We start from the raw sequence: 14,581 nt of genomic DNA, 5'->3' as shown, positions 1-14,581 counted from the left end.
CCACGCACACTCACAGACACGCGCGCACGCATACACCCACGCACACTCACAGACACGCGCGCACGCATACACCCACGCACACTCACAGACACGCGCGCAAGCATACACCCCCACACTCACAGACACGCGCATACACCGACGCACACTCACAGACACGCGCGCACGCACGCTCGCTCGCACCACACGCACGCAAGCACAAACGTACCACACACGCGCACGCATGTGTACGTGCGCACCCATAAACACGCATGCACACGCACATATATACACACGCTGCGCACACATGCAGGCACGCACGCGTGCACACACGTGCGCTCACACGTACGCAAGCGCGCACACACGCACGTACACACGTTTCCAATTTCACAATATATCTCCATACACAACACCATTCACACCCTCACGGAAACGTTCACAATCGCATACGCCGCATACGTTCGCACATTGTATAGCATCGCGTAAACGTGACAAGATGTGTGCATATATAAATCACTTTCATCCGAATCGTAACATTCCCAAATATTCTCGCACTTATTCGCCACAACGATGACGACACGCACACGAGCTGCGGCGTCCGATATTTCGCATCGTTGCATAATTTCCATGCATATACGATTTCGCAACGAACCGCCCTCAACACCTTGTTCAGAGTTCGTAAATATGAGATGTGCATGCTAGTGGCGCGAGCAAATATCCCCGTTGGCACGCACGCTAGCAACAACGGCGCGGTTGCTCTCCTAATTACGGGCTTCTGTTTGCTACTGGCAAGCACCGCAGCGGCCGATCGCACGCAGACGTGTATACGTTAATATCTCACCTGCCTACTCTTCATCATCGCCGCTACGCTGTAACCAAGGGAGAGACCACAGCACGGGCCTTATATAATAATAATAACGTTACGTTACACGTGTCGTTAATAATAATGTATACGTTATAATATCTCACCTGCCTACTCTTCATCATCGCCGCTACACTGTTACCAAGAGGGAGACCACAGCACGGGCCTTATATAATAATATATAATAATACGAGAGGGGTCTACCGAGTGTCGTCGTTCCTCGATGTAAATTGCTTATCGTGTGTACGTGCACATGTGACATCTTCATTACCTGAGAGAGTCGCGTGATGGTCGAGGAACATACCACCGAGAACATTTAACGACAGTTCGCGACATAGCGCATCGATAAGTTGTCACATCCGGCTTCCGGAAGGACAAATAATTATCGGGTTATAAACGCTAAACAGGAGGACACCATATATTGGTAGCAGCTGAACGCATAAACGCGGCAGAAAATCGCCGATTGATGTAGAAAAAAAACGCACATTAAAAAACTCATTTAAACGCGCATTTAGATTACATTGGGCGCACGCCGGTTGGCTAGGGAAATCGATCGCTGATCAAGAGTATCGAACAAGATTGATGTGTCCGATTAGTCGAATGAGACTGAAAATCGCCGCGCGTGTACGTGTATGTGCGCGCGCGCGTATGTGTATGTGCGCGCGCGCGTATGTGTGTGCGTGTACGTGTATGGGCGCGCGCGCGCGCGCGCGCGCGTGTGTGTGTGTGTGTGTGTGTGTGTGTGTGTGTGTGTGTGTGTGTGTGCGTGCATGTGCGTGCGCCGTGTGTGTGCGTGTGTGTGTGTGCGTGCGTTCGTGTTTACGCGGTTTTATGTCTGAGTACGAATACATACCTAAATATTGAGAACGTGTTAAATGTTATCATATATACAAATCCGTTTATAGAACAAGTTTTCAGGAAATTGCCACGCACTTAACCTGTACGTACACGTGGTGCCGGGTGGTTTAGTGTTTTTGCCCATCGCGCTTAACAACTGGATACGGATCGAGTCCCCGCGTGCGCACGGGAAACTAACCCTAACTACCAGATTTCCTGCGCCTTCAACTCCCGTAGCTATTCATCCCGCTGTATATACCGTCAGCGTGCTAGAAGCAACCGCGCACGCATTAGCGGTACCCTCTTACACACATTACACATGGGGTGGTCCCGTGAAACAGACGACCGCGCACCGAGACCAGCTTCCTGGCAATGCCGCGTAAAGGTTAATGTATATTAATTAGCAGGTATTTCCTCGTGTAGTCTACTGTTTGTTAAGCGACAGACGAACGCACGCAAAGCGAAGAGGTGGAAGCGGCGGAAGGTGCGGGTATGTATGGACATCATTTAATATCTTTCGTATTCGTATTATAATTATGTGTATTATTGTATGGCAGAATCAAACACACTTGCGTTCTCATCGTTAGAGGTGTTGGTGATAAAAGCAAACCAGACAGATAGCGATTAATTAAGTGGGCGCATGCGCGAGTGCCTGTGTATGTGTACATATAGAGACGTGGAAAGGGGATCGAGATGTTTTCATCAGTTTCCTAGTGTTGATTTTAGCACTGACAGGCTGTTTACAACGTCAGCCGCTTGCAATTAAATGCGCGTATCTCCATTTTTTAAACATTTATTAGATATTATCTGGATAATGTCTAGATCGTTGAGCTTGACATGTTTATGTAATATACGTAGAACATTTCGTTTACATACACACTTCGATATATATTGCAAGGTAGTTTCTGCGACGGTGCTCATATTGACTCCCCTTCTAAACAAGGGTTGATATTAACTGCAAAACTCCATAGTCATTAATATTCTAAATGATATATATAATTGAATAAATAAATAGTAAATACCCGTACTATAATTAATGTCAATGATAGATGTATATACAATTTGTCTTACTGATATTCGGTAGAGTTAAAATGCCTCAGCGTTTATCATACACGGCGCAGTGACGCACGCACATAATTATATATCCTTCATACATATACGCAGGTCACGCGCGCTACGGACTCAATGTGTATGTAGATATGTTTATTGATATAGCTCCCTGGAAGCTTGCTTGGTACATATTGTTGTATATCTAGCTCATTGGTTTGATAATATACAAACACAAATATATCTATGGTAGGTCACAAAGAAGCTATATAAAGAAATAATTATAGGTATATACATAGCTTCTTGGTAGGGCATAGTCTTCTACTAGTATTTAATAGATGGCGCCACATCATATGCTGTTTAAATTTAGCAAATTAGCAGAAGCATCATTTAACAGAATTCGTAGTTGCTCGTCTCCGAGTATAAACTATAAATATGAAGAATATCCTGATGTTGAAGTACTTATTTATATTTGCAGTTATCTTCTCGCCTTTAACAGGTGAGTTATCACCGTGATGCAGTGCATTGCTTTTATATCATTGAAATGAAATAATACCGAGTACTGGGCCTACCGATGTTGTCTGGTGAAGCCCTAAACCTTGCCGTAAACTTACATGGTTCTCTTTAGTTTCAAGTCCACTTTATTAACTCTATTGACGTCTTTAATTTGCCGCCTATGATCGTGTTGAATTATTTCCCATTCATTGTTTCTTTCACTTCCTAATCATGTCCTTCTTGATCTTCATGTGATTCCTAATGATCGTCTTCCACTGTAGTAATCACTGTAATGTACTAAGAAATGATACCATAAACTGCAACGAAACCTTTTGATCACATCTTGTATGTATGTATATATGTAGTGTGAGCTAGAGCTACATTATACATAATCACATATGCCCCTTTTGCCGGGTATAAATTAAATAAGAGCTAGCTTGGTACATGATTCATATAGTTAAAGGTTGTCTAAACTTGTTAGTTTGGTTACAGAGTATGGACGACTTGGACGCATGGCTAGGGCATCTTGTGTAGTATCTGAGAGCAAACTCACTGAGTGCAGCTCTAGTATTGTGACCTACTACAATACGACCGTGAGTGCAGTGATAAACACTAATGAGAGCAGTGCGGTACTGTCTGCAGCAGCACAAAGCTTCACAGATTTCTTCTGCAGGTATTTGTATTACACTATTACAGCTTCTACTTTTTCTTCTTCTTCTCCTCCTTCGTCTTCTTCTTTTTCTTCTTCTTTTACTACTTCTACTCTATTTCTTATAAAGAGCTATATTTTATTGCTACAAATTTCTCATGGATAGGACATTATGCAGCTACTAATATGCGACTGTAATTCATGATATGTATGGATTATTGATCACATTATTATTATTTTGTATATTATTAACATGCCGCATTTTGTATTTATAATTCTTTGCGAGTAGAATTATAATCAATTATATTTGATCGAGTTGGTTGGTGTTGAAAGCTGTTGTACATATGAAGAATCCATGTACATATATAATTCATCATATATCATGTATCATATAATACCTATGGTAGAATTTTAATTTTGCTTAGAGGCAAGGCAGCTGTTGTCTCGAGCTAGTTTAATCAGAAAATCTTAGGTCACCATAGCAAGTTGGAGGGGACTAGTAAGGCAAATTTTGCCTTCAAAGAAAGAACACTGTTGACAATTTCTTTAAGCAAGCATAAGACATCGAGTGAGAGAAATAGCAGATTTCAAGTACCATTTTTTGTAGCAAGATTCAGTCCAGTCTTTCAAGTTACCATGGCCAGTGAAGGGGCGGTCACGGAAATTGTTTTGGTAACGTGGGAAAACTGGAGCCATGTAATAATATTCTTAATGAGCCATAATGTGTTTTAATTTCAGCGAGTACGATGGCATGATAGACTGTGTCGACGCCCTAAATACTTCTGAAACATCATCATGCTTCATTGATGGCTCTTTGTTTCGAAATCCTGCGTATCTTTTATTTGGTAAGCTCTAAAGATGCTACCATGATCATATATGTATAGATACGTACCAGTGTATAATATATAGGTCCAAGGTGCTAACTAGTATCAAGAGTAAACTGCTCATATATTCCTGCAATTCTGCAACTGTGACGTGCCTGTTGAGTTATCTTTGTGCACATGAACTTAGTATTCGATATATATATATATAATGAAATAGCAGTAGTCTTTCCACATCAGATGTGTCACAATTTGTGTTAAACGTTTTATAACGATATTACAGCTTTTATAATCGTTTCATCGTAAATCCCACGCAGTGTTCATTCGTTCAACCACGTGCAGTAAGTTATCGAGCGTGTTCTCGCCCACAGACGGAGAGAGTTCGACGACAACACCGGTCGAACTCACGTACAATGGCTTCCGATTCTACCGCGACGCAGCGATGGCCGTCAAGGAGTTTCTTTGCGGTTCCTCTCTTCACCTTCTAAAGGGTGACGATACGATAAAATCGAAATCTAAAAGAAGCTAACCATATGTGTCTATAATTCACGAAGCCACTAGCTAATATCTCAAAACAGTGCTAGGTAGCGGAGCGGAGAGAAGCCACTTTTGACGTTTCGCGCACAAATTTGTAAGCGGATCACTCTCCCAGTGGAAGAAAGCTCTGAAATATATCGGGATCATATAGTCAGCCCATAGTCAGCTATAGTCAGCCCATCCTTAAAAAATTCTATGTTTGCTGTCCCCCGACCCATGATTTTTTTAGTGGGTAGGTAGGTAGGTCTTTTTTTGTGTGAGACATAATAGTTATTTTATGTCTGTCCTCATGTTTGCCACACATGCTTTGTGTTTCAGTCTTAACTATGAGGAATGTAAAAAAAAAAAAAAAGGATCCCAAAATGTAAAAAAAACTTTTGGGTCGCGCCTAATTTCGTGGGTCGGTCGGAGGACAGCAAACATATAATTTTTTAAGGATGGCCTCAGGGCGATCTAGTGGATAACAGTGAAAGCATTCGATGTGTTCTAAACAGCGTGTGCAGAGGAAGAGCTACGCTACGACTTAGCAAAATCCGTGTCACTATACAATGTTGCATGCGTAACCACACATTGATCAATATATACGCAAACGCTAATTAAACTTTTTCCAATTAATTTCGACAGTTGCCACGTCTGAGACAGAGATAGAATGCAGCAGGCAACTTCGCCTGCTGAACGGTTCTGAGGTACAGCTGCGACACATGGCAAACGCTGCCATGGACACTATCCAGTGGAACACCGATGGGGGCTTGCTCTCTGACAGTGACTGCGAGTGAGTCATAATTATAAAGCTCTAGCTTATACACAAACCGTCACGAAAAAAACTCGAGCAATTATAAATATGTGGAAAAAAATAAATAGCTTTAAATTGAGCTAAATGCTGTACGTAATTAAACTTTCATCATAATGAGGTTCACTAGCTTCTCCCTAGTGCTGATATCTAGTATGAATCTATTCATCACTGGCAAATATCAATGGCAAATATCAGGGGCAAATCCAGACTTCCTGAAAAGGATGGGTTCGGTGAATGCTGAACAGAGGAATGGTTGGGGGAGGGAGGATTCTACAGATTTTTTTTTTTAATTCCGAAAAAGTTTTCAAAAACAGTTGAGATAAGATCGCACATTCATATCGATTTCACGTATAATTTAACAGCAGTAAACGAGAGCCATTTACGAAATAGAATACATCTTCACCAAAGCACTTTATGCCCATCAGCAGATGTTTCGGTCATCGTAAAACACAATGCACAGTGCACCGACCTTCTCGCAAAAACGGATCGCGGAATCTAGAAAAATGCCCGGTCAGAAATAGCATAATCGTCGAATATTGCTTGTTAACCAAGCACCATCTGCCTGGAGCAATTAGTGTGCACACTTCAAAGTGGCGGCCCTGGCTGGCTGGCCTTTTCCAGCTTTCTCCGGCACTTAATAAAAATAATTACGCGGCAGTTGCGATTCAACCACAAATTATTCAGCAGCGATGGTTTTGCGTCGCAGCAGCTGATAGCTCTGCTTGTTACGAAGCCCACACGAGCAAGATCGAGAACTCTTTTATTTCGCATCGTCGCACCCACTCACACGCATTAACCACTTGATGCGGTAATGCAAGACTGGAACTATCCCACGAACTCATTTCTGATTTCGCTAAACCTCGACTGCCTACGTCTCATAGCTTTTGACAGCTTTTGATAGCACGTTTTTGACTTTCAGGGTAGCCGGGAGCCGCATCCATTCCGCATGCGTTTTGTCGTCGTCGTGGTAACGCATGTGCTTGTCTTTCAGGGTAGCAGGGAGCCGCACATCCGGGTACCCTGGGTCTGGCGTGCGTACACTCACGCCAGACCCAGGGTACCCGGATGGGATCGAGCCGCATCCATTCCCCAGCGTTTTGTCGTTGTCATGGTAACGCATGTTCTTGTGTTATTCAGGAGTCTGCGAGAACTGTTCACTTCCGTCGGGAAGGCGTACACTTCGTGCCATCTGACCTACGAACTTCTAAGCGGGTTGTTCGATGTCATCACATCGAACGTGTGTCCTGCGCTGATCGCCGAACACGTGAGCCACATTATAGCAATATTGCCCGCCGCCCATGCCATTTTAATTATATCTATTTTGTAGTAGGGCGGAGTTGGGGTGGGAGGAGAGGGAGAGTAGGGGTGAGTTTAGCTGGAGGTGGGAGTGGGGAAGAGTGTGTGGGGGTGGTCAAGTGGGGGCACTTACATTCTTTACCTTTCTTAGTTAAGAGAGATGGGAAGACTAGGGGTGGGAAGTGATATATATCTAGGGGATTTTGAGCGCAAGAAACAAACAAGTGCACACAGAGACGATCTGATCAAAAGGTCGCTGACGGTAAAGACCTGAAGGAAGCCAGCATGTTCAGCATGTTTAGCTTGTTACTGTGCTGCACATACTCGTGTGAATTGCCAATCATGTGAATTAACGAACGAAAACCCACCGCGGAAACTTTCTCTCTCTCTATATCTGTCACCATCCTTTTTGCTTTGTTTACTAGATCGAGAGCTTAGCTCGGAATGCTCTGCGATAGATGCACCGCTCACAAATGTTCGTTTCTGCCCGACCAAACTCTCCTTGATATCACCTAGAATTCATCTAGCTTGGCTTTCACACTAGGCTGCTGCCACCCACACACGCTCGCTCTATTCCCACACGCATGTTATTGCTGTTATCAACCAACTTACCGCGGAGATCACGACGCAATCCACAGTATAGCATTCAGCGGCGCACTTAAATTATTGACTCCTGAGATATTCGGGGGACTTACGCGCGATGACGAGAGCACTAAGCGTCACTCGGGGAAAACCGAGGCAATTTTAGGAAAACGAGAGAATTTAGTTCTGTCCCCGAAAAAGTAGATATTAACGAGCAGAAAACGCAGTTCTGACCTGCGCCTAGCACCTGTACGTTTCCAGCAGGGAGCGAGTTACGAGCGCGGCAGATCAATGGATAAGTGTAGAGTGCGAGTACAGACTACAGGCATCATACTCGTGACGTCACCACGCAATACATATATATATGCATGATGATACACGAACTCTCACTGCAAAACATTTGGCAATCTTAGATTGAAATCATCTATCATGAATAATTTATGCTAATTTGCAATGGATTCTAATCTATGATATACCACATTAATATTTCATAAATCTATCTAGAAATTTTTATGATGAGGGGAGTGATATCACGCCGCGAATTCCAACAATCGCCCAGGTAGATTTTTTCTCCGCTATAACAGCTGAAAGCACTACAACTCAAAAAACCTAAAAAGTGCAAAAAAAACTGATGGAAAGAACCAAAACTGTTGCTAGTCTCGTGGAAATAACCGCCAATATCTTGTAAGATTTCTGCGAGATTAACAGAAATCTCGCGAGAAACTAAAGGGTAAGATGCTTCGATCCCCGCTGGATGTATTTCGGGACAGCTAAGTGGTTGTCTGCGGGGGGCCATTCTGCAGGTTTAATGGATACACTACGGATGCCCCTCTTACAGAAAACACCTCGTGCGCACGAGCAGCAGCATAATTCCCAAGCCGTCGATACATGACACATCAGGGATTCTCAAACCCCCGCCTAGTTCAGTGGCGGCGCTAAAATGCAGCCTTTAGGTTTCAGCAGGTGTTCAATGTTGTGAACCAACTTCACAGCCAGAACTTAAAAAGTTATAGTGGCAGCTATTGATATTTTTGATTGGGTGAAGTCAACATGATACTGAACGAAAATTTCCCTTGTTTCTTTGCGTGAGTTGATCGACCGATGTGTGGCACTCTTCTTCGTAACCAGGCAGCTAAAATAAAAATTCTGTAAAAAATCTTTAAATGATTATACTATTATAATGATAATACTAGTCGGTCACTGAAGGCATGCATTAATGCAAATATCAGTAATTAGTTGTATAATTTAAAATATAGTAGTGTAAATGCTCTGTTGCAAGTATACCCATCCTAATAGAATTTATATTAACAGAAAAATACAGAGTATCATAATTGCCTCGTTAGGCTGTACACTTTAGATGTATACTTGGTGAATGCGATTAGTTCGGCGGGTTTATTGAATTGTTGATAGTATCTTCCACTTCCTACTCACCTACACACACAAGTATGTTATCGTAACATATGGTCGCCGTCACGATGACAACTGAACCGCCTTACCGCTCCCCGTCAGCTGAACGCGCTCTTGTTTCTCCCGGCAGGACATAGACCACGAGACGGTGCACGATGAGCACGATGCATGCCCGCTGCTCGCACCAACCCCGCTGCTGCTGCTGCTGCTGCTGCTGTTGGCATCGTCGACTGCCGCTCTGCATCAAGCCTTGTGACTGCTAGGTCAAGTCGTTGTCGGTCAACGCCGAAGCCGCATGAAGTCACATCACTGCCAGGTGCTGCTCTCTCGACAGCTTCTCTCCATAAAGATGGCCGCGTGGTGCCACATTGGCGTGGTGCCACATTGGCGTGGTGCCACATTAGCGTGGTACATTAGTGTGGTGCCACATTGGCGTGGTGCCACATTGGCATGGTACATTAGCGTGGTGCCACATTGGCGTGGTGCCACATTAGCGTGGTGCCACATTGGCGTGGTGCCACATTGTCGTGGTGCCACATTAGCGTGGTGCCACATTGGCGTGGTGCCACATTGGCGTGGTGCCATATTAGTGTGGTGCCACATTGGCCCTCTAAAAACCGGGTGGTGTCCATGGCTGATACTTCCACGCATCCCTGCACCTACCACATGGTGCCAGATTTCCTGTGTCTGCCAGGTAACACTTGTGACTGCAACTCCATGAAGCTATATCCACCAGATGGCACCAGTGACTGCTAGTCTACAGAAACCTCTATCCACCAGATGGCACCAGTGATTGCTAGTCCACAAAACTCTCTATCCACCAGGTGGCATCAGTGACAGCTGATCCACAAAACCCTCTATCCACCAGGTGGCACCAGTGACAGCTGATCCACAAAACCCTCTATCCACCAGATGGCACCAGTGACAGCTGATCCACAAAACCCTCTATCCACCAGGTGGCATCAGTGACTGCCACTACATGAAACTCTCTATCCAACAGGTGGCACCTGTGGCAGGTAAACCATATACCTGGCAGGTAGAATCAGTTACAGCTTCTACATGAAGCCGTGTACCAGACAGATAATCCTAGTGACAACCATTCATCATCAGTTTATTTGCTTCTTGCTTCCTGCTCTACTGTGTTATTCTGTGTGTTAATGACCTTTCTACATCATGCTCTGTACTTAATTTTAAAGTATATTGCAAAACAAAAAAAGGCACAATACTGTATAATTTCAACTTATAGGCATTCTAGCACTGTATTTTACAATGTTCAAATTACACGCACGTTGCATGTTACTCTTGTCAAAAAACATCAAAAAACTGTCTGTACATAAAAAATATGTAGATTCATATTTCCTTCAGCATTCTCATTATCTCTATCAAACCACGAGATGTGATAAGGGATTAAAATTACCACCAGCTAAAAGCTCTCCATATTCCGTAAAATGTGGTGCACCCGAGTTTTAGCATGCTAGGGAAACATCATCTACGTCACTAACATCGCTCTGCACCATAACGCCGTTCGATACAATCCTTGCTATATCACCCATAGACAGCCCAAGTGGCAATCGGCGCAATAAATTAAGTTAATTACAGCCTTTTATCGTGCCGCTGACGGTAACGGCCAACTGTGTTATAATCACAAATCATGCACGCATGGGCGTTGACCGTTGAAGCAAAGATCTGCTGATTTTTTCCGCCAATCTAATTAATCTTCCATCTTGAAGATTAAATAAGCATGCAGTGAGAATTGCACTCTCGGTAATAAATCGCCACCGAATCCAATGAATAATGAATCGACTAACGATCATGTAATCGCAGGGGTGAACAATCGGAGCACATAGTCTGCACAACGCCCCCTATACGTTGACGAGCGTCTAATTCTTCACATCCACCGAGCGTACCGATGCGAGTGTTTAGAATGCGAGTCTGTCTACCCACGCGCGCCTGCCGCAGCGAATGTACACCCACACGGACGGTAACCTGGGTAGGGAAGTGTTCAAGGCTCTACATCTATAACAACTACTATTCCCTGTCGCATAGATAAGTATATAACATAGATGTAGAATGATTGAGGAGGGGCATCACTCGGCTTGCCGACGTCACATACTACTGAGCAGCGCATTGGTAGTCTCAGTCGCTTGCTCGCGCCGAAACAAGAGTGAGCAAAGCACCATTGAGCCTGCGGCGGCTCTTAAAGATGTAAAAAAAACGCTGTAACTTTCACTTCGCTTCCACGGTCTTATCGCAAAGTCCAGATTCATCGGTATAGATGCAACATCGAAATCATTTACTCTCGTGGCAAACGCATCGCCAACGACGCCCGCCCTACTGTTCGTGTCACATTACGGTACACCATCTGCAGGACGACATTGAATGCTAACGACTCAATGAACGAAAGTCGCCTAGCTCGCTGCCCTCGCGCCAACCTCGAGCCCCGCCCGCTAGCTCCCTCTATGGCCGCACTCACGCTTCGCTGTCAGGCACGTAGGCGTAATCTATCGTGTCGACGTTCTGCTGTCGCTTCTTGCGTCGTTCACACTTGGGGCACGGCTTCAGCTCGTTCATGCAGTCCGAGTGAAAGACGGTCTGGCATTTGTCACACTGAAACGACGATCAAACGTCAGGTGACGCGTGCGTAGCAATACACTACAGGTATTCCATCACGCGTGCTTTAGCGTTTCATTAGCGGTGCGAATGAGGGTTTCATTAGTGAATGGGGAAAGGATTTCCAAAAAAACGTGATCTCCGATAGCTTTGGATAGCATTTACCTCTGCCAAATCAGTGATTTTTACCTCGTTTTTTTCTGCCTAGTGAACATGACCAGAGCAAGGCAGAAGCTCAGCATTATGCCACAAACCACTATTAATTTGCTAGATACAATGTGTACCCCGTTTTTAAAGGGGTATAAAAGGGGTATAAAAGAGGTATAAAAGGGGTATAAAAGGGGTATAAAAGATGTCAAAGGGCTTTAACATTTTAGTGTGCGTAACAAATTACTGGGGTTATTCCATTCTAGAGATTAAGAATAAAATTTGGATTAAGTTAGATAGTTCTAGCTTCATCGCGCACACTCACCCGGTACGTCGTCGAAACCTCGAAGGGGAAAATCACTTTCGGGTTGTGGCATATCTCACAGATGAATCCCTTCTGAGTGCACAGGGGACAGGTGCTGACATGCTTCATGCAGTATGCCACCAATCGCCTCAGCGTCTGCTGCAGTAGACCAGACTCTACCTGAAGGAGTTCCTACAGAATGGAAAGCAACAGCGTGGAATCGTTATTAAATTCTTATTATACATATCGTAATTATCACAGGAGCAAGATAACGACATGTTATTATCAAATATATTTTTGTATTATATTCTTGTAAGTCACGCTCCTATACAGTAACGTCTCGGGATTTGCTCCAACAAAACCGTCGTAATACAAAATTATCGTTAAACAAATGTAGCAATTAAATGATAAAATGATGCCAGTCTGGTAGCACACCACTATGAATTGTAATACAAAATCTTCATCGATATATGAACACATGTATTCTTCTGAGAAGACCATTGTAATACAAAATATCACAATGTAATCACATTGTTTTACAAGACTGTAATATGTAAATATAGAGGCAGATTGTATATGAGAGCCCTCTCGGGTGTTCATAGCAGAACAATGTGCATGGTTAATAGTAATTAAGCGCACGTACCGACGTGGAGTACAGGTGTACGTTCTCGTACAGGTATTCTCGCGGCCACACCTGCTTTCTCAGCTCGTCCGCCACCGACTGCTTACAGGTGAACAGGTACGTCTTGAGGAAGTTCAACCGTCTTCTGAGAGCCTGTAACGTGACGTCTTCCACACTTACGACACTTACGATGTTTTCTAAATATTGATATTGTGTGCAATATTATTCTCCATTTTTCCCGAATGTTCCTATTGTGTCCGATTATTAGTACTATGAATTGGTAGCACGATTTTACCCAGCGCAGCGGGTAACCGCAGCTAGTACTACATAAATATGTTAATATTAATTATTTATTTAATTTATAGTATGTTAATATTAATTTTTATAGTCAGTATTTCCAAAGTCACGTAACGTACCAATATGTCGTGCATTTCACTGACAACTCCATATATGGATGGGTTCAGTCGTCCTAGATCAAACAGTGGCTCCTCCTGGATGCGATCGAGCAAAAGTTTGGTGTATTTTGCAACTGTGGAGATGGTGTTGGAATATTACATTACAGCAGAGACAATCCAAGGAAAAATTATGGAACGAATGAAAGTGAATTCAAATGAACCCACTAGTCACATTACCATTTTACCATTACCATTATGAAGTACTATTTCTCCAGTTCTTTCCAGACATACATACCTTTGTGCTTGCGAAAGTCCCAGTTGTGAATGATCCGCGCTGGGATAACGTTTTCGTCATTCTCGTGGCATTCATAACAATAGTATGCACCATCAAATGCACACACTCGTGCTTTGCCATAAACTACAGTTACAAGATAAAAAACCATGTCAAAAAACAACCGACATTCAAATGCATCAAAGAAGAAATTAAGAACGATATATAAATGATTACCATATAGTAAATCATATGGTGCATATCTAATAGGGTGTACATTGTGTAGTAGAGTAAAAATTCAAAAGTACCATCTATTCCACTGTACTCTTCCAAGGTTTTGTGGTATATGCAGACATATAATGCCCAACTGTTTTCGCTCCATTTTTGTTCCATTCTAATGATTCTAACACGAACGAATTGTGTATCTGAATTATCGTAAATGTATTATCACGGGTTATCTGTTACTTCTAAGTCTCGATTTTGATGCCCTTATTTAGACTAGACTCCTCTTATAGAAACCTATTACTGTCTAACCGAGAATATAATATAGGAGATTATGTGATTATGAGAGATTATATTAGAGTATGCTTCATTGTATGCAGAGTAATAATTCTAGCTGCTGAACTTACTCATTCCAATGGGTCTTGAGCATCCCATGCACTGATAATTCTGAGCATAAAGTCCATTCTCATTGCATATATTTCCCACTATAGCAAGCAGATTCTGTGTTCGCTGGATAAAATGATTTGTCGAACCATCAACATGTGTGTATTGCACACTTACATACGTACATTTTTACATGCTTAAATAGTTGCGAAGCAAGCACTGAGTGTCAATTATATCTATATATGAAATATATTCAAGCATAAACCATACATTTGGTACTCAAACGTTCACACAATGCACTACGGCATGAAGGGTCGTTGTCGT

At 43.2% G+C, this 14,581-nt stretch overlaps 2 protein-coding genes across 2 annotated transcripts; one reads left to right on the top strand and one right to left on the bottom strand.

Annotated features, from left to right (window-relative positions):
- Window positions 1-3,157: 3,157 nt before the first annotated feature.
- LOC106812865 lies at window positions 3,158-9,956 on the top strand. Its single transcript, XM_014816857.1, has 7 exons — window positions 3,158-3,221; window positions 3,710-3,890; window positions 4,605-4,711; window positions 5,059-5,178; window positions 5,849-5,996; window positions 7,155-7,281; window positions 9,433-9,956. Exons 1-7 carry the CDS (start codon window positions 3,158-3,160, stop codon window positions 9,556-9,558), a joined length of 873 nt encoding a protein of 290 aa, XP_014672343.1. The 3' UTR covers window positions 9,559-9,956.
- Window positions 9,957-10,532: 576 nt separating this feature from the next.
- LOC106812869 (pleckstrin homology domain-containing family M member 3-like) lies at window positions 10,533-14,477 on the bottom strand. Its single transcript, XM_014816863.1, has 6 exons — window positions 14,281-14,477; window positions 13,676-13,798; window positions 13,402-13,514; window positions 13,007-13,138; window positions 12,385-12,555; window positions 10,533-11,909 (listed from the first exon to the last, which is right to left on the bottom strand). The coding sequence occupies exons 1-6, from the start codon at window positions 14,306-14,308 to the stop codon at window positions 11,772-11,774; spliced, it is 705 nt and encodes a 234-aa protein (XP_014672349.1). The 5' UTR covers window positions 14,309-14,477; the 3' UTR covers window positions 10,533-11,771.
- Between the last annotated feature and the right edge of the window lie 104 nt (window positions 14,478-14,581).

The sequence above is a fragment of the Priapulus caudatus genome, unplaced genomic scaffold (genome assembly GCF_000485595.1).
Source record: "Priapulus caudatus unplaced genomic scaffold, Priapulus_caudatus-5.0.1 Scaffold695, whole genome shotgun sequence".
NCBI lineage: Eukaryota > Metazoa > Priapulida > Priapulimorpha > Priapulimorphida > Priapulidae > Priapulus > Priapulus caudatus.
Note: the sequence above shows the minus strand (reverse complement) of the source record. Positions and strands in the feature narration are given on the sequence as shown.